This window comes from Cinclus cinclus, chromosome 5, assembly GCF_963662255.1.
Source record: "Cinclus cinclus chromosome 5, bCinCin1.1, whole genome shotgun sequence".
NCBI lineage: Eukaryota > Metazoa > Chordata > Aves > Passeriformes > Cinclidae > Cinclus > Cinclus cinclus.
In genome coordinates, this window is record NC_085050.1 from 42,321,476 (window position 1) to 42,342,328 (window position 20,853).

The following is a 20,853-nucleotide window of genomic DNA, read 5'->3' on the forward strand; positions in this document are numbered from 1 at the left end:
ATCAAAAAACTAACATTTCTATCTAAATAAAGCTCTATGTGATTAAAAAAAGGCCTTGTTTTGATGTTTCTAGAAGTTGGCAGCATAATGCATTATGTGGCATTGGAAATGTGAACGAGGTATTTATTGCAAATAAATTAAGGACTTGAAACTTGTGACTTGCAACATAACATTGTGTTTTCTTGACTTTCGAGAGGCTAATCACCACAAAGATTCTGCTTATATTCTTTCAACTTTGCAGACACTGAAGTAAAATGCTTGTATTATTTTCTTCTTCTTTGATTACATTGATTGTAGTTTAGAGACAGATTCTTTTTCGTAACTTTGTGGGCAACAGTTGATTCAACAAAGAAACAGAAAATTTCACAAAAAGGGGGATGAGCTGAACTGTGTAGATGTGTGAGGTTGGTGATACCTTCTCTTCTTCAGCAGATAACACCTTTTCATACTTTTATTTGGTAAGTGTCATGTGCCCAGTATTTCCTTTTTTTTTTTTTTACAGGAAATAGTGGTAATCCAATTAGACTGATCCAATTAATAAACTTTTGCTGCTGAATCTGGATTTCACTCATTGTTCTCATTATGTGGGTCAAGTTGATTAAAGATTATGCCACTACCCAGCTGTTTACTAGTAACAGATACCTTGCAGTACCAATGGATAGGGTTGTGAGGAAAGTTGTGAACTTACACGTGAAAACCAGTTACATTAACTTTCATCACTGTGAAGAGGTCACCTGAGGAAATTCTAGGGGTGGGGAATAGCACTTTAACCTAGTACATTAAGACCCTGTCCCTGCTACTTTTTATCTGATTGTTAGGACAGAACTGCTCCTTCCTAAAACCTTTTATTTTCCTCTTTGTTTTACTTTGGTGAGAAGATTTAGATATATTTTTTTTTATCTGAAGCTAAGTGCTTTGCAAACATCTGTAAATTTACTGTGTCCTGCTAGGCTTGCAAATTTATTTGCTGCTTGTCCTATTTAATATAATTTCCATGCCTTTATAGATAACATCCTGATTTTACTAAAAAATCAGAATCCTGGCTGCTGTAAACACAGTTTTGCATATGATCTGTTATTTATTAGCTATGCCTTACACATTGCATATGAAATATTGCCTGCTGTTGACAGCTGGCACTGTTTAAGGATGAGATGTGTAAAGTTTCGTAGTCTCAGTTTTAAGTCTTCGTAAAGTGTCATTGTGATAACTGCAACTTAAGACACAAGAAAGTATCTTGTTTTCTGGGCCTCCATGGAATATACCCTGACCAGGATTTGGAGACGTCTTGCATTTCTTTCATGAGGAAGATTCAAAAGAGCATGGTTAGACTCCAGCACATGGATTTCTGAGTGGCTAGAAGGCACAAAGAGCTGCCATGCCATGAAATTGCTTCTGAAAATTTAAAAGAATAAAGCACTTCAGCAAAGCTGTTCCCTTCTGTCTTGCATTAGTTTATTATGTCTGTGTATCTGTTGCTAAAAATGTTAGCTTTCAGATTAATGGCAACTTGCTGATGAAAATTAGTCAGAATATTAAATTTTAGGGCTACCATCAAAACATTGCAAGGAATATCACAGATTCAAGTAACCAAGTTATGTGTATCTGCAAGTACCTAAAGGTGTACATATCAGTATGTGTGTGTAGACATGTAGAGATACACTCTAAATTAGGTCATTTTAGTTAAAAAAAGATGTGTGAATTTTTGAAAGTAGCTATCTTAAAATCTCAATTCAGTGATTAACAGCAGTTGAAAAATGCTAGCATGTTTGAAATTATTAAACAGTAAGTGAGGAAATATCACTATGCCAGTAAAATTTCAATTCACTAATCACTGAAATACATGTTTAATGGATTTTTTAAAATCATACAGAAACAAAACAATCTTCCCTTTTACAGAATAATTCCTGCTTTAAGTAGTGCAAGACCCACCCTGAATTATAGAACCAAAATGTGATAACAACATGTCTATACATTAATAAGATTAAGAGATTGATTAGTCACTATGGATTATGCAAGAAAAACTGAGCACACGACAATGTTACTCATGAAAGACAAAAAGAGAGTGACTTTTTCAAAGAAAGCATGATCAGTGTTTTGAAACTTACTGGTATTATAAGTGGATTCTGAGGTAGTTAGTGAAAGGTAAGGCCGTTTCTGACTATCAGTCACTGCAGTTGATCTGAATGGAACCTCTGGCTGAAGCCTTTATGCCACCCGAGTTCCAGACTTAATCATTCAAAGTCCAAAATTTGCAGACTTCAGCTAGCCTACTATATATAGAGAGCATATGATATTAATTTCATTAAGATGGTCATATACATTCCATGGCCAGGTTAAGCACATAAGCACCTTTTCAGTCTCATTTTTCAACAACTCATTTTTGGAATGTTCCCAAACAGTGCAAATGTCATGGTATTACTGACATCCAATGCTTAAACTAGAACCAAAGCTCTATCATTTAAAATCTGTTTACATTGACCAAGACCATTAGATATAAATTCATAACTTCAGCAAAATCTTTGAAATATTCCTTCTAATGTAGAACTTTACACAAAGCAGAGGCTGTTTCTGACAGATATCATGCAGACTGTACCAGCTCTGTGAAAGGTTACACTGTTAGTTTGGTTTTTGTCTGCTGTAGCTTCTGTCCTGCTGCTCACTGCACAGCAAAGAAGTTTCTCCATGGAATCAACACTACTTTTGATTAGGGGTGATGGTATTTTTTCTTCAACTTCTGTCCAAATTTTTCACCATGGTTTGTGCTAATTGTGATGACAAGAACAAGGAAGAGGAAGTCAAAAGGCAAAACTCCAGAAGATAGTAAAACAGAAAGTGTTAAGGAGAGATGATTGAGAAAAGCAGAAGGAACAAGCTAGTAGAAATTTATGTGATGGGAAATATAAGCAAAACATTTATGTAGGACTTCCACTAGAAGGACAATGAGCTTTTAATTAAGGTGTAGCAGACAGGCAGAAATTCAAGAAGTACAGATGACAGATGAAGATGATTATCTTTCCAGCGCAGTAATAAAACTAGGAAGCAATGAAGTTACAATAACAGTTTCTGATTATCTGAATTTAAGGGACTTTCAGCAACTCTCTTTGACATATTGAACTGATTATAGTTCTAATTTAGGGACTGTGGTATGTTTTAGCATAATTTTGCTTAGATAACAACTTAGAATCTGTCTCTTCCAGCCTTACACAGTGAAGGAAGCTGAAAAGAGCAGTCTTTGTATAATTTCATCTGAGAATGCTTTCAGTATTTCTCCCCAACCATTGCGATGTGTCAGCAGCATAACTTCTTTTCCTTGTTACTCAAGTAATAATGCCATTATTTCTCTGTTTGTTTGTTCTCAAAATAAACACGACTTGGCAAAAGTTTCCATTGTGTCTTCATTTTGAAACCTGTAGGCACTGAAGCTGGCGAATAATATTTGAATCTATTATTGTAGTATAAAGGAAAGATACTGGTTTAGTTCTCTTGTGGCTACTTGAATTACTATTAAAGCAAATTCATTTAGAAAAAGTGTCCTTGTGTGCAGCTGAAAATGTGAGTCCATAGTTAGATCATATTTCTGTCAGTTTCATAAGGGAAATAAATTCTGTACTACCGGAAAATAATCTTTCAGTTTAAAGTATAGTTCTTAACAAATAGTATTGAACTGAGCATCATGCTATCATTTTATTGATAAGGCAGTGTCTCATTTAGTTCTCCTAACATTATAATTTTAAAAAATAGCTTCAGGGAAGAAGATATTTCTTCTGGTTTTGTGATGTAAACTCAGCCTTTTAAAATATTTTTAAATATTTAAGCCTAGGCCCAGAGCTGGTACCTGGAAACAGGAAGTCTGCATCTGTATACCCTCTTGATGCCAGTTTGAAGGGATTATTTTATTTTCCATTATCTTGTACTCCACTTTAAAATGAGATTTGAGAGGATGTCCTTCAGTTGGAGAAGTGTCACAAGAGGATCTGAATGAGCTGTGTGAGCTCAGCAGTGGATGGAATTGCAGCTGTCCTATGGTGTGCCTTTAATAAGAGTGGCTATGATGTGGCAGTTGTGACAGGGGAGTGAGTCGGGTGGACAAAATATGTGTGCCCAATCTGCATTATGAAATGAAGTGCAAGGGCAAGAAAAATAATATCTTAAGAAAGAATATTCTCAAAAGGATCTTCACTGACAAGAAGCAAGGTCAATTTAATTTTAAAGAGTAACATTTTGCTTTGGTCTGGAAATGATAAAAAATGTCTCTTAGTAGCCAGGATGCTTTGAACTATTCAGTAAAATGTTCTTATTTTGGCCATACTGGTGTATGTAAACATGGGCAGCTGCAAGGCAGAAAGGATGGATTATCTGTCTCTCTCTGTAACCACACCCTTATGCAGTAGCAACTTATACAGAAGAGAGGAAAGAAAATCTTAGCTACTCCTATAATCACTGCCTGTTTCTGAGATAAATATTAAAGAGATTTCTTTTTATCACATTGCAGCATGTATCAGAATGAAACGTTTTATCCGTTTTAAACATGGATAAGAAAAAGCCCCACTGATTTCCTAGCAATGTCATCATCATTGCCCTTTTATACTCTGCTTTAATTCTTCTATATTTCTATGTTGTGTAAGATGATGTAGTTATCTCCTGCAAACTTATTCTATATTTTTTAGTATAAAAATTTTCCTAACAGTTGCAAATTCTGAAGATTCAAAGAAATTGTTGTCACCTGAGCTGATCTGTCAAGTTGTTTAACATGAATGATCCATTACATCAGCATGTTTTTTGTTGTTGTTGTTTCTTTTTTCTTTTTTTTTGCATTTCCCGTTCTTATTTACCTTTCTACAGAATAATATCTGAGAAAAAATAAAGATGTGTGTGTAGATTTGTACAGAAGCATAAATATCCATATGTAAAGAAGATGAACTTATTTTACTACCTTAAAATTCATAGCAGTGAAAATCTGCATAACAGCATTACAAATTCAGGACTGTCAGTTGTCAAGAGCAGAGATTTCTAATGCAATTTTCTCAAGTAAAATCAGGGATGTCTTATGGCAAATAACCATTGCAGATTTAAATCCTGGGTGTCTTATCACACTGAGAAAGAAAAAATATTTTGGCTTTTATTTTTGGTAAAATAGAAGACCAACCTAAGGAAGTTATACTTGGACTGTTCAGTGCTAGGAAGAGGAAAACTTTGGGTACTGTCCGAAGCAATGTATGCAGGAATGCATTTTTTAAATGCTTCTGCAGAAGAGTTCTATATACTTCATCAGAAGACATGTTTAATCTGAGGTACTTTCTCCTCTTTAGCACTGTGGTCAATAAGGAAGTCAAATAGAGAAAGGAGTGTTGCTCGTGGATGGTTTTGCTTTTCTGTCAGAGTGAATCAAGGTATCACTGCCTTGGAATGGGTTTGTGATATCTGCAAAATACTGGGAAAGAAATACAAACATGCTATGAAACTTCAGTTTAAGGGTTTGGGTTGGGGGTTTTTGCACTTGACATCGTGGGGAGGTAGGTGTGTGTATATGAGTAAAACTTGTTCTAGCCTATAGAGGAATCCCCAGTTTAAATTATTTATGTATAATTTTCATATTTTATTTTTTCATACCAGAATGTCTCCTTAAAGCAAAGAATCAAAATAAGGGAAGAAGTAGGGAGGAAGCTCATGTGCTACAAAGATTTGCCAAAGCTCCTAAAATGCCTAGACTTCAGTGCAAAAATAGAGTTGTTTTCATCATATCTCAAAAAAAAAGCAAAAAAAGTACCTTGAAATACAAACATTTTTGTCCTTAACTCATTCCAAAATTCTGCTGCAACTAGGAAAGTGTCATGGTGATAGGAGAAAAAAAATGTTACTGTAGCAGAGAAGATTCAAATATTATTCTTACATTAAAACATAACAGAGGCTGTAGATGAGTACAATATTTCCATATTATTATAGTTTTATAGATAATATGTATTTATTATTTGGGTATGTAGGACTCCCACCACTAGCTGGTAATTCTGCTTCTTGGGTGTTTTTCCTGAAGGAAAACTGGTTCACAGCATTGCAAAAGGGTCAAGTGTCAGAACACACGGACTAGGTCTGAACAAATTATGAAAGCTGAGCAATATATCATGATGTACTTTAGGTAAATCTTGGCAAGACTTAGTGGGGGAAAAAAAGTTTGTTATTCTGAAGAACTATTCACTGGCATTCACAATGGAGTCTAGGAGATCCACAGAGTTGGGTTGGTAAAATCCATATTGCCTGGACAGAACTGAGCGTGTATCTTAGGATTTTGACTGATTTTCCTTCTAGGAAACACAGGGAAAAAGGAGAAAAGGAAAAAAACCTGACCTTCCTAATTTTTTTAGACAGAACATATTCAAAACCAATAGAAAAAAATTATTATTTCTGCTATTGGCTGACTAAGAAACTGAAACAAATGAAAGCACATGAAAGAGAACAGTTTACATGTTTTCTGTAGAAAAGAGAGGCACTAGCAAAAGAAAACATATTCCCAGGCAAAATATGTGCTAAAACTCAAAATGCCATCAGAAAAAGGAAGTCTAACTATTAAGCTTTAACACGCCCTTTCTCACACAAAAAAAATTTCAAGAAATGTGTACGTCACGCTGCTGGCTCTTGATTCTAAACTTTTTCAAGTCATAGATTTCCAGATGTGTTCCTCTGCAGGATTTTCCAGTTCAATAGCTTTCAAATTGTTTAGTTCCATATAAAACATGAATTTTAAATATGTGTAAATTAAAAGTGCTCTTACAGTGAGAAACATTGGCTTCAGCAGATTCTCATCTTCCCCCAAAATTCACTTATACCATGAGCTAATCTTTTTTTTTGCTTGGCTTTCTAGGCATGGAGTTTGGACTAAGATAATTTAAGAAGATATATGAGTTTAGGAGGACAAAAAAATGCACTGAAGAAGTGTGTGAAGTTTATTTCACTTAGGTACAAATAGGGCTTTTAAAACACAGTGTTGCATGTTGAGTTTCTAACTAATTGGTAAGAAATCATTGTAAAATTATCTGGTGAGGAAACAGCATTTTAATGACGAAAGCTCATAATGCAAGTCTTAAAGAGGAAAATGTGTGAAATAAGCCTTCTTATGATTCAGGAGAAAAGATACATTTCCTGGGGAAATTTAAGGTGTTACAGGCTCAGAGGTCAAGGCAATTTGGGATGTAATCATTGAGAAGAGCTGACTTTCCTCATGGTTTAAAGAAATTAAATGAAGGGATATAAAATGAATGGCCATAGTCTCTTTCAAATACTTCAAATAAATCATCCTGTTTAGGTGACACTCCCTTCAGTTTCTATTTTACTTCTGGCCCTACCTCACTTTCTCATTTACACACTACATGAAGTTCCATTTTGAGACTATCATAGAAGACATCCTTATATACACACTCAAAATTCAAAAGTTTCTTATTGCTCTATACTTCTCAGATGTTTCTTACATGAAAAGTTCTTTTATTGCAAAATATACAAATACTTGTGTCTTTATGGTAAAAGAATAAAATCAGTATCCCTAATATTATTTGCTTAGAATAATTTAGCTAATTATTATTCCAAAGATGAGTACCTTATGTGTCTCACTCATTTCTTTTTAAAGGAATGCTTGAATTTTTGGCTGTGGTATAGTATAGCTATGCTATAACGCCTGAATAAAGTACAGAATTGAATATATAGATTCAAAATTCTAAATTTTTTGCAAATCAAGGGCAAGTCTACCCAAGAATCAAACTTACTTAATCCCTCTTTCATTTAGTTCGTAAAATCAAAACAGGTTATCTAAACAGCAACCTCAAAATTCAACTGTCTCTGGGTGTATAACATCTGGGTCTACGTATTAGTAAATAATGGTAAAAGTGGTAACATTTCAACTAAAAAAAAAAAGGAAGACAGCTTAGTGATGTTGAATACACTTTTAAAAGGACTTTCTCTCTGTTGTTGACTAAGCATCGTGTTCTTAATCATGATAATGAGGGCCACTGAGGAATATGCAGCAATTTTGCTGTCACTAAAACTATCAATAAAAAGGAAATAAGACATCATCTGCAATCCAAAACAACAACAACAACAAAGATATGCTCATTGTACATATATTAGTCTTATTCAAGATCTAATGTAAACTTTTTAATTTTACTACCCACCACCCCTCTAAAGTAAACAGTTACAGCTCCTCTGAGGCAAACAGAATTCGCAATAGAACTCTAATATTTTATATTGAAACAAATCTACCTTACCTGTGGTTTAGAAACATAAAAGTGACACAGAAAGCCAGGTGGCCAGGTGTTTTATTGCTTTTATGCAATTTCGTACTTTGAAAGTGTTTGTTTTGAAGGGATGAGTAATTCCAAAATATTTTGTACAGATTATTTATTATTTATTCCACCTATTTATTAAGGTGGAATTACAGGGAGGATTACTTATACCCAACACAAAGAAGGAATTCCTGGCACCTCACATTCTTTTCTGATGTGACATTAAAAAACATTTGATTGCTGTGCTTAAAGGGCCAAAGTTATTTATATAGCTAGTTACTATTATTATTGCCTTTGGCTTCAAATTTAAACATTAATTCACAGCCATCATTACTACATAGTCTTTTGAATATACTCTAAGGTCTTCCCACTGTATAAGCTGTAGCATTCTACACTAGCACCTGTCACAATGCATCAGTCTCTGAACTGCACTTTATTTAGACACTTATTTCAGAAATGGATTCTGTGACATTTATTTTTTGTGGCTGTTTGAATTCAGCTCACAAACTGGGATTCTGTTACGCCTTGTTCTCAGGCTAATTAACATCTGAACAATAGTTTTTTTGTTGATCTACAGAGTGATTCATTACAAGCTACGAATCACAGTTACTTCTGGGAAGGGTCCATATTGTTAAAATGTGCCTTGCAGTAAGTAGAACTGCTGAGATAATTACAATTTGAAAGTTGAAACTTTAGGGTAACTTCAGTACAAGCACAGGAAGCTGAGGTTTGGAGGCATTTATTTGAAGCCATGAATAATTAGAAATACTCATATGCTTATGCAATTGAATTTATTTTTAAAAAAGGGTTAATGTCATCAGGAAGGTAACTGGGAAATAATTTTGTCTCCATTATGCTAGGTAAATAATGAACCAATAATCTTGTTCTCCCAGACCTTTATATAAGTGTCTGTCTCACATGTCTTACAAATATTGTTCTGGATGTACCTTGGATAACCAGAAAACTGGGGGGGGAGGAAGGGGGGCGGGGGAAAAAAAAAAAAAGAGTTTTCCTAAGATGGAGGATGATACAATAATTACTAGATTTGGGGTTTTTTTATGTCACTAAAAAAATATTCTTTTTCCTGCTTTTAATATATTTGCATCATAAATACAGTAGAATTTTCTGAATTGCTTTTGAGAGTTTTAGGAAACTCCCTTTGTAATAGATGGAATTTCTTAGATTTTGGTCTTCTGTTGAAATGTATTCTGCTAAAACTGTTAGATGTTAAGATGAAATTATACTAAGAAATTAATGAACTGGGGTTACACAAATGTCTTTCTATTTTTTCCCCCCAGGTCTCTAAAATGGCTTCTAATGAAAAAAAATAGGGCAGCTACTTCCCCATAACAAAGGAGAACAAATTCTTTACAAAACTAATGTAGAAAAGAATTCAAACCTAAGTTTTAATTGTAAATTTAAAGTCTGATTCCTATCTTAAGTTTAAATTCCATATTGTGTCACAAAATAATTTGCAGACAAGGTTATTTACAGAGCTGCATTAGGATGTGAAAAGTCATGGGCTCTAAACTCTTCCATCACTGGAGCAGGGTTTGTAAGGGAGCCCTGTGCTTCATCTGTCAGGAGCCAACAATGGAGAAAACTTTTTCTGTAGGTTATTTGACCCTTTCTGGAGACCTTTGTTTCATCAGCATGTTATTGACTTGCTTATTTCTACTGGCAAAACCTATGCCTGTTAATGTTATTTCACTGGGTGAATATTCTAGGTATTGAAAGTTGTCCTCTCTAAATAACTACAAATTTTATGTGCAGGAAGTGATAGTGAATCCTCTCAAAATAATTATTTTGTTTACCCTCTTTGATGTATCCTTCCACAAACAATCTCATACTGAAATGATGGGGAATTGAGCCCAAATTGCCATAGTAGGTAATTTCTAAATTGCTTTCTTTAGGGATCTCTTTTTCCACTACGTAGCCATGTGGTGCATTTTTAGGAGATTAAATAGACCCGTCCTACCCTTTCAAACATTAAAGAGATTTTCCACTGTTTTTATAAATATGTTGTATTTAGGAGCATGTATGGTTTAGTTTCAAATGCTGTTGGTAGAATTGGCAGTTTAATAAAATTTTTGTGCAACTAACTAGACTAAAGAACACAGTACTTAATTTCACTCTGTGAGACAGAAAAATACTTTATTTAATCATTGCGCCAGAAAGTGTAGTCCACTGGGAAGGTAAACTTGCAAGCGATATTAAAGACTTTACTGCAGTTCTGTGAAAATACAATTCTTGAATCTACAGATAGAGGTTGTAGATTTTTTGGGGAAAACTTCATATAAATTCTGTATGTCGATTATGAGTCTATTCCTTACTGATTTATTTATATAAATTAATGAACTATGAATAAGCAGAACAGGACGAGAAGCTATGCTTCTATGTAGCAGATATGTTGGGACCATACTGGAGAAGAGGAACAAAACTGGAGATACTGAACAGAGACCTTTAATGTGAACATAAAGTGCTGAACAAGTAGAATAAATCTAAATATAACAAAGGGCTGCCATGAAGATCTACAAATAAGTGATTTAACTTGAATTTATGCTCCAATGTTCTTCAAATACCAGTTTATTTATCTTGAAAACTGAGGCCTTCTCAAAGAGGAATGTAACCACGTGCCTTTGTAACAGCAGATTATTTTATTTGTGATAATCTCTTCAGTTGTTAAAAATGGGAATTAACAAAAACATGTTAGCATTAAATTCAGAAGTAGTTAATAACATTAGCAGACTACCACTGCATTTTGCCAAATGTAGGAAAATCTGCATGTTCATGGATTTTTTTTCTCAAATTAAAATAAAATGTTTTGGCAACTTGACCAGCCTTGTTTCTAGTTTCTTCTTTGTCATAAATCCTACATTCTTCTCAAACCATTCTCCTGACTTTCCTCTTGCAAACTAAATTCCACATGCAGTTCTCTTATGTCACCATATATTTTTACCCCTCTAGATCCAACCTAGACTACCCTAAATGCTCTTTAGTGAGCTTTCTGCTGCAGTCACCAGGAAACAGGATGTGGAGTTGTCATGAATGCAGAATGGATTTGATCATTTTGGTCAAAATGCAGTAGAACAGAGTGCGTGAGCAGGAGTGTTTGACAACAGGGATAAAATTAAGGAAGTGACACACTTTGCTTGAAGGGTTGATCTGCTTAAATATCTTAGTGGTTCTCAAAATGAGAGAAATAAGTTAAGAGTACATGGGAAGCTATATGCAGAGTTCTGGATGCAAGTGTTAGAAGACTCAGGTAAGCCCTGGCCAGCCCTTGTACTGCCCAGTGCTACCAGACATTCCCCATGTGTGACATTTCAGGTCTCCAAAACCTTTTATGTTCACTCTCTGCAAGGGAAAAAAATTTAAAAATCTATCCAAGGGAATAAAAATTTAAAAAAAACCAAAAAAACCCAGAAAAATGCAAAAAAACCCAAAAAAACATATCAGAAGCCTGTGTTTGCAGGTCTCACATTATTTAATTAGGACAAGATTATTTCCGTGGATAGGGACAGAAAGAGACACTGGTGAACACTTCTCAGAGAATTCCATTGAGAAAGGGTCATGCCTCAGTGCATCTTGTGTTTCCTGACTGTCGGTTTCAATGTTTCTCTGCAGTTACCATAGTGACATCATTGTTTTGTTGTGGTTTACTAGGGAAATAAGTGACTTGTTCTTCATCCCAATTAATTACATTGTATTAGTTTCTGTGTTGCCATATTTTTCCTTTGTTTGTTTAAAATTAAATTGAAGAAATAAATATTTCATGAACATTTTAATGTAATTGTGCAAAGGAATACAGAAAGCAAGAACCAAAAAAATATATATATATCATACAACTTTGGGTTACTTTTCCAGAATATGAGAGAAATTCAAATCTCAGAATTATACATAATGAGTCTCTTTGCAGATTTTTATAATGCAAAATAGAGGAAAAAAGCAAATGTTGGCAGAGATGCTTGTCCAAGTCACTGCAACCTGTATTACTTTTAATATTTCTCCTTTACTGACAGTTAATACAGCAGCATTAGACTACTGTGGGGTTCAAAATGTTGTGGTGCTTGTTCAATTAATTACATCATCAGAAGTCCTTAAAATTGAGAAGCTGTACCAGTAAAACTGCATTTTTCTCATTAGAGCTCACATAATTCATTTACCACACTGGTACAGTGTGTTCTCTTAAATATACCCTCATTTACACCAAGAGTGTTTTGCTTCTTCCATACCTGACTGTGCTAGCATGGTAAAGCACAACTGAATTAAAAACATTTAGGAATACAAATGCATGCTATTTTTCAACCTTAAAAACCCTTGTGCAGGCGGAACAATGTGCTCCATCTTGAGCAAATTAAGCAAGATGCATGTTTCTCCATATATTTTTTTCTATTTCTATTTGCTATCCTCAGCTTAGCTTACCTTTTTTTTTTATTTGTGATAGTTCCCTTCCAACATTATTATCATTTGGCTTGTTGATATTTATATTTTTAAAGGCAAATTTGTTTCTTTAAAGGAGATGGCTGTGAAAGAGCTTTTTATCAACAGAAGGATAAGGACGGGAAGAATGCTTTTTCTTGGTTCTTTGAAAGAAAGTTGGCTTTGAAAAGTCTTATCACTGTACTAAAGATAATGTTACAGACTGTTAAATCACAATTTGATTCCTCAGAGAAAGTTAATTAATCTTCAAATGCATTTTAATCGCACACCCTATGCATTTCAGCGTAGCTCAAGCATTAAGTACATGAGACGTTACTTTTCAATAAAAGGTGAAATGAACAACATAGAACATTTGAGAAGTAGGAATTTTAACCAAAACTACATTAAAAATACATCATTTAGGATCCACAGTGCTGAACCTCCAGATGACTGGGTTTGTTTCAGAACAGTGTTGCTGAATGTTGTTGTTATTACTTGGCAGCTGCTTTGCAGCAGCTATACTGAGCTCCTGGTTACAGTTCACACCCAACTGACAAGGACCTGGGTAGTAATTACCACCAAGTGCCACAAGTCCCCAGTTTACCTGGGCAGTGGGCTGCAGGCCAAAGATCCAACTAATAACAGAGGGGCAAGACACATACGCAGTTTAGTGTGTGCTGCCTTTCTCTGGGAAGAATTTTCTCTTTCAGAGCTAATAACTTGGAAATTTTTTGAAAATTTTCACAGAAACCTTTTCAAGGAACTTTGAAAACTTTCAAGTTAGATATCCCTATTCAATTCCCTTTAGCAAACTACATTCAATTTGATATCCATTGCAAATAGAGCCATTAACTGAATTCATTTGCTCTAAATAGGGACATTTCTACTAATGCTTGCTCTTTCGTTGCTTCTTATTATCTTTCAACTATTTTAAAGAGATGCTGTCAGTATATTATTTTTAAAAGAAGCCATTTCTGGGTTCTGAATTTGGTTAAGACCATGTCTCTGTTTTAAAATGTCACTTACAAAGCACTTCCTTTCCCTCTGCCAGTTTTTTTCCAGTGTAACAATTTTCTCTGACACTTTTAACTCAAGAACGGGAATTTACAACTTTGAGGCTGGTGACCTCCTCCTTTATAAAAGTCAGCTTTCAACTACTCTGCATTTTAGTGAAATAATTTCATAACATTTTCCATAGCAAGATGCTATGATGTAATTGCTGTTGAATTATGATCACTGCAAGATACTGTGAACAAGAAAAGCCTAACAGGCAAAGTGAAGTAGTATCTAAGCATATTTTCTTTATGCAAATAGTCTATTGCAAAACTTTTCTGTGTGCAAGTTTTCCTTTAAGAGGCATTGTACTACAAATGTATGATGGTGGAAGATATGTTCATTCTGAAGAGACATGGGATTATTTCAATTGATTATTTCTCAACACACCTGTTACTTTAACATATGGATAAAACTTTGTCTCCCTTGTCAGCTGGAAAACAGTTAATTAGATTCACATCCACATGTAGGCACAATTAGGCAAATAGCTATAAATAAGGCACCTGACAGGTACGAGGCTTCTTCTCCACACCTGTGTATTAGAGTATCGTATTAATGATTTGGGTTATAATGTGCTGTTGCTTTTACTTAGTTGGAAGACAGGTATTTCAGTTATAACATCACACCTAAAATTCAGCTTGGAACCTCCTATATTTTACATGCATCATGCAAATAACTTGAAAACTGTTTGATGTTCACCTACAATAAACAAAAAAATTATTGAATGCCATTATTGGCTTTCTACTGTTCCTTCAAGAAAAACAATCAGATACTTCAGGGTACAAGCTGAGAATGCTTTTAGTATGAAAGCTACCTAATTTGGGATATTAAGTGCTATTAGACAGGTATGATGTTTCCTTTAAAAAAGAAATAAAACAAACACTTATATTTTAGTAAGAGAATTCAGCTAATAATCATTAATTTTAAAGCCACTCTAAATCTTGAATCCTATGATTCTGCTGAATTTAAATCCTGAGAAAGGTATAATGGAACAAAATACTTGTCTCAAAGAGAACAGTCTTTGAGAAGAACAAATTAAACATTTGTACTGCTTGTCATACAACATCTTTTTTTTGCAGATTGCTCTTTGATAGTTTTAAAGAAGTGGGGAATGCTAATCCTGTATGATTGCTAACTGGGCTAACATTAGGGTGGTGAGTGGTCACCTCTGAGGTTCCTCAGGGCTCCATGGTGAAGGGCCTTGAGGAGATGCCATACGAGGAGTGGCTGAGGACACTTGGTCTGTTCAGGCTGAAGAAGAGCAGACTGAGGGGAGATCTCACTGCAGTTACAGCTTCTGGTGAGGGGCACAGGAGGGGCAGGCACTGATCTCTTCCCTGTGGTGACCAGCGACAGGACTTGAGGGAATGGCCTGAAGTTGTGTCAGCGGTGGTTTAGGTTGGATAGTAGGAAAAGGTTCCTCACCCTGAAGGTGGTTGGGCACTGGAACAGCTCCCCAGGGAAGTGGTCACAGCACCAATCCTGACCGAATTCCACATGTGTTTGGACAATACTCTCAGGGCACATGGTGTGGTTTTTGGGGTGGTCCTGTTCAGGACCAAGAGAAGGACTTAGTGATCTTTGTGTGGGTACCTCACAGCTCAGGATATTCTATGATTATGTGTGTGATGTCTTCATTATATGTAACAGTGCTGGACTAGTCCACCTCACCCCATAGTATGACATCTAAAATGTGGGTTGAGAGCAAACTTTGGCTTCTGTTGGGCCTGACTTTTCCAGAATGTGCTTTCTAAGACTGTTTTAAACAACTTTTGATACGTACCATTAATGAAAGAAAAACACAGTGATTGTCTTAGACTGAGATTCCTAGGACATGTTATGTCTAAATAAGTAAAGGAGAAGGCATCAAAATTGCAGGAAATCCTTCTGCAAGGGTTTTTATTGCTTTTTAATCTGATGAAAAATGGGAAATAAACTGTGCTGGACTTTGATTCCCAAATTCTGTGGATGTCAACAAAAAAGTATGCAGCATTATTGATTTCAGGGCCTTGGCTGCAGAGGACAAATTATATTTTGCAAACACAACAGTAAAATGCATATCTCCTGAAGGGAGCCTTGTGGTACCTAGACATTTGGGTTTTTTATGGGACTATATAATTTTATTCTTTGCAAGTGAATTTTCATTTTTGGTAGATAAATAGCCAGTTAGATTCACACAGGAGAGAAATTGCAATGACATCATTCAATGACAAGTTTCAGAAAGGCTGCTCTAAAAGTGAGGGCAGCTACAATTCAGTGATACAGTCACATCAGAGGGTTTCCACAAGCCAAAGCTGGAAGACCAAAACATAGCACTGAGTGTGCTGATTGCCAGCTTCTTAAGTAGTCTTCTAAACTGTGGAAAAATCTCAGCAAACAGAATAAAAATCTTCTGTTTTCCACCTGTCAGTATGTAAGAAATTAATTTTAGGAGAAAAAAAAATTTGTGGTTTGTGATTGGAAGTATATGATGTGGATAAAATCTTTGAGTCTGCAGGCTTCTTCAAAGACGGTAGGCTTAAATTTGCTGTACATTACTTAAAACTTCATTAGTTAGCATTCCACAAATCAAAAACTGTTTAATGCTTCCATAGAAAATTTTGTGATGCAGGGAATGGGCAATCTATAGAAAATGTTTTGGTCCTCAGTTAAAACAATTTCACTCTGCAGCATGTGATTTAGACATTGATGTGCAAACAAATATGCTATTTTGAACAGCTATGCAGAACAGTTTGGGAAAAAAAGTAGTCTAAAAGTTTGTCAATATTACAAATATCTCTTGAGAAATGAGGCAAGAAAAAAGGAATAAAGCAATGAGAAATAGAACTTTTTTTAGGTTATTTTTTATTTATTTCCTTTCCTCTAAGCAGAAGCAAGCAATTTATTCTCTAGAGCTCTGAAAGGTTAATCACTTACAGGAAAATCAGGATGTGAAGAATATCTAAGTAATAAGAGCTAAAAATGTCAGATGCCTGGGGATAAAGCTAATATTTATGTTTTTCAAATCATTGGCTATTGTCATTTTTTGAACACAAGGAAGGATATTATTTTAAATAAAAGATTACCTTCAGCATAGGATTAATTGTCACTGGATGCAAAGAAAAGAAGTAATCAGTTTGGAAGTGGTGAAAGACTGTGACAAGTATTTAACTTTTTAGTGAATAAGTATAACAGCAGGCAGGGAACTGCTCTGCTGTTGGAATGCACACTCCCATGCATGCCCAGCAACAGGCAAGCACCAGCAGAATTCTTTTCAGAGCTGCCAAGCTGTGAGACTAGATGCCCAGATAAAGATGCCCAGAAAGTTAATGGTAGAGTGTATTCAAAGGGTATTATACCACCCCTTTCCTAATCATCCTACAGAGCAAGGAAAAAACGCATCATTGCACATATAAATCTGTTTTCAAAAACATACTGGGTTTATCCATAGCAGGTTTTTCAGAATCTTTCTCAAGACATTAAAAGGAGTGGCTTTTAAAACTTGCTCAGTAATCCCTATTTCTGAAATGAGTTTGCATCTGGACACTGCGAGTGTATCAGCTAGAGACATTCAAGATGTAATATTTCACCTGTAACTTAGGGGAAAGGGGCAAAGGAAGAATTTTTCAAGATTTATAACATTCCTGATATATAGTCTCTCATTACCCTTTTCAGTAGATTACTGTAGTTGCTTAAGCTTGTGCTAGTGCTGGAGTCAGAGAAGCAGTATGTATTTTACACATTTTGGATTTAGAGCTCAAGAATGGAACAGTATTTTAAAGCTGAATGATTATTTCAGGAGGCTGATGCTCTAGTTCCTGTAGGAAAAAAATAAAGTGGTTAGTGTCAAGCCTCCAGATTTGTAATGTGTAAGTGCTTCTGCTATTGAAAAGTCAGGAGAGTATTATTATTTTTTAAAATCTTGCTTTTAAACTGTTTTCTTTCTGCTAATTTGTTTTGTGTTGCTGTCTGTCTTCATGTCTCCTGTGCCCAAAAAATACATACAAATTTGTAGAAGTTGGTTTGCAGAAGTGTAAATTTGACCTCTGCATTCTCCTGCTAACTTTTATCCCATTATAAACTGCAATTAAGTCATTGAAAGAGATTGCCTTAGTGGTAAATACAATTTCAATGAAACACCTTCTAAATAATGTTCTGATTATACAATATGCTTTGTAAGGTATGTTCCTGCTACAGGTTGAGGCCTGCTTTCATTCACTTGCTCCCTACAGACAAGTTAATGGTGTTCCTGCAGTCCAGGGCAGTCCCGAAGCAAGGAAAAAGAGAATGGGGCTTTGGCTGCAGGCTGCTCTTTGTTTGACTATGAAGGCATTTTAAGTTTTTTTCACATAGTACATTTTGTGATTGAAACAGATCTATTGCTTAAATGTCCCAACCTTTTTCACAGTTGGGCACAATTTGGTTAATTTTTTGAAGGATTGTATCTCCCAGGGCACCATGTTCTGTGGATACACTAAATGATCTGTCCTACATTTTAGATGTATCAGAGCCAGAGTTAATTAAAATACATTCATGCTGTGTAATGTAACAACAGCAGTGAGGCCAATCCTGGCTCCCAAGGAAATTATCTAGGCTACCCAAAAGTTATTTTCTCCCTACACTGTGTAACTGTTTCTTGTATTAAACTTAATAAAACCATTTTAAGCTTTGAAGTTCTGCGGCTTTTTGGCTGGTGTTTTCATCTGACATTATTCATCCTCCTAAGGCATATGTTCTGCTTTCAGTGCAGATATGGGCACTTCTCAGTAATTTATTCCTCTAAAAATTAAAATACATTTTAAATGCTTCCTATTGGCAGAACTGGAGATTATAGTCTTCTTTACTTATCCACACAGCAGAAAATGTGTAAACTGTAATAGTGTCAATTTTTCTTCATTAACTTAACTTAATCTAGCACCTGTGAGATGATGGTTTGTTCATTATATTTTTTTAAAATATATATATTTATATATGTCCCTCTTGTACCTTTCTTATCTAGAATAGTGTCTTCTCTTACCATCACTTTTAATGACATCTTGCTATGATCTTTTAATGATATCTTGCTATTCTTATACCTATTCTGGCTATGAAAGTTTGTCAGTTTTGTTTCTGTACATGTAAGAAACTAGTAATGGAGATTATTCCTTTCATTCTTCTATGGGCAACTAAAATGGATTCTAGAGAACTGACTTCAAACAAATTGGTCATGAAATTTGAGGCAAGGGTTCTACAAGGAGTACCATGAGATTTTTGAAGCAGTACAAATACAGTCTCTAAGATTTTTTCAATTATAAGTGCCTATTTAAATCTCACTGAAAGAGCCATGTCCTTGAATTTTAGGACCATCTTATGAAGAATATCCAATTAGTTTTCATTTTTAACCAGCAAATGCTACTTCTTTCTTTGGAGATATGCATAATATTTCTAAATTTTATTGTGAGGAAAATGTTACAAATCTCCACATACACATACAAATAAATTATTCATTTCTTTAGACCAAAGGACATAATCTTTTTGGTGCAAGAATTTGAATGTGCTGCAAACGTTTATGATGGACTAAATAACTTTGATTCAGTTTGTCAAAGATGCATAGAGTATCCACATTTTTAGAGCATCAAATACATTTTGGATATGGTTTGTGTGATGCACTTCACAACAGACTCCATTTCTCTTTCAAGCATTGTTAGTAATAGAGCATCTTTATAGGTTTGGACAAGCATTTTCCACTTCCCTCTTGTCATATGCAATAATGTCATATTAGCACATCCAGAGAAGTAAAAAGTACATCTTACATCTTGACCATAATGAGTTTTCTCACCTCTGCCATTTCTAAAAGATAGAGGCTTCCACTCCTTTTTCCCATCATGGTAGAAAATTTCTCATTATAACCATCCCAGTCTTGCTCATGACCACCATATGTTCATTTATTCTCAAGGCGATACTGTTTTATAGCTCTTCCCTTCATTAGTGTTTAATCCAGCACATATACCTAGAGAGATTAAGTTTATTTCCCTTGGCCTTCATTTTTTCTATGCTGAATTATACCACTTTCTTTTCTGTCCTATTGTAGGAACAAACTGTGGATCCCTTCTGACAAGAGTTGTAGTAGCCCTTCCCAGTTTGAGCTGACATGGCTTTAAAAACTATTGCACAGAAAAAAAGATGGAGTTTCTGGTTAATGTTTTAGTTTTGTGTTTACGATGTAAGTGAATTTTTGGTGGGGTGTGTGAACTGAGAAGTGGACTGCAAAGGAGGAGCAGTCCTAAACCAGACTCATTACTCTGAGTAAAGGGTCAGACCTGAGAGAGGTTGAGGACAGGACAGAGCAGCTCTCTAGAAGCAGAGTAAGGGAAAAACAGATATTGTTTTGTAAGGCTGTAACTCAACAAGGGCAATAGAGCTTTCTCCTAAACTGGGACCTTGGAAAAAATGACATATCTTGGGGGATGCCAGGTGGGGAAGAGAACTTAAGCTGAAATGTAAATAGTTATTTGGTTATCTCTTTTAAGAGGCCAAAATATGTTGCAAATACTTTCCTTAAGAATAACTCTGAAAAGAATGCCACATAGCATTTGTAGTAGAAGCAACTAGTTCTCTTAATTGACAGAGCTGCTGCTTGTAAACTGAATCTTGACAGCTTTAAATGAGATCTAGAGTTCTAGCAGACACAAAATACAGCTTTGTGTACTTGTGTTTTTATTCAGAATAGCCTTATAGGTGATAGAATTCTTGTAAGTCTTGAAATAAAAAGAAGCAAAAACTGGCTGTGCTGACCTGAATCCATAATTAACAAATCTCCATTCATGGAAATTATACTCAACTTTCTTGGCCTTTTATAAGGCAACTGACATAGTTGGGCCTTCATCTTAACTTATCTCTTCTGAGTTGCTCTAGGGGAGTTTTGTTATCTGGAGCAAAAAAGAATTGTAACCTAAAAGGAATTCATGGAGGCAAATTTTTATTGTTCACAAGAGATAATAAATTGATAGAAATTGGGCCAAGTATCTGGAAATAAGCTTATCAGTGTCTACTTCTTTGCCTCTTTCCCTCCTCCTGCCACTTCCCTCTCCCCTGACAGAAGATCCTCAGATTCAGAATTTCCTGGCAGCACAATTGAAGGTGCAGCTTGGAG

At 35.2% G+C, this 20,853-nt stretch overlaps 1 protein-coding gene across 1 annotated transcript in view; it reads left to right on the top strand.

The window, feature by feature from the left end:
- Nucleotides 1-14,930: 14,930 nt before the first annotated feature.
- Nucleotides 14,931-20,853, top strand: part of RXFP1 (relaxin family peptide receptor 1) — a 79,116-nt gene continuing 73,193 nt past the window's right edge. The window contains exon 1 of the mRNA XM_062493646.1: nucleotides 14,931-15,042. Within this exon, the coding sequence (XP_062349630.1) occupies nucleotides 14,931-15,042 (112 nt within the window). The remainder of the gene's footprint in view (nucleotides 15,043-20,853) is intronic.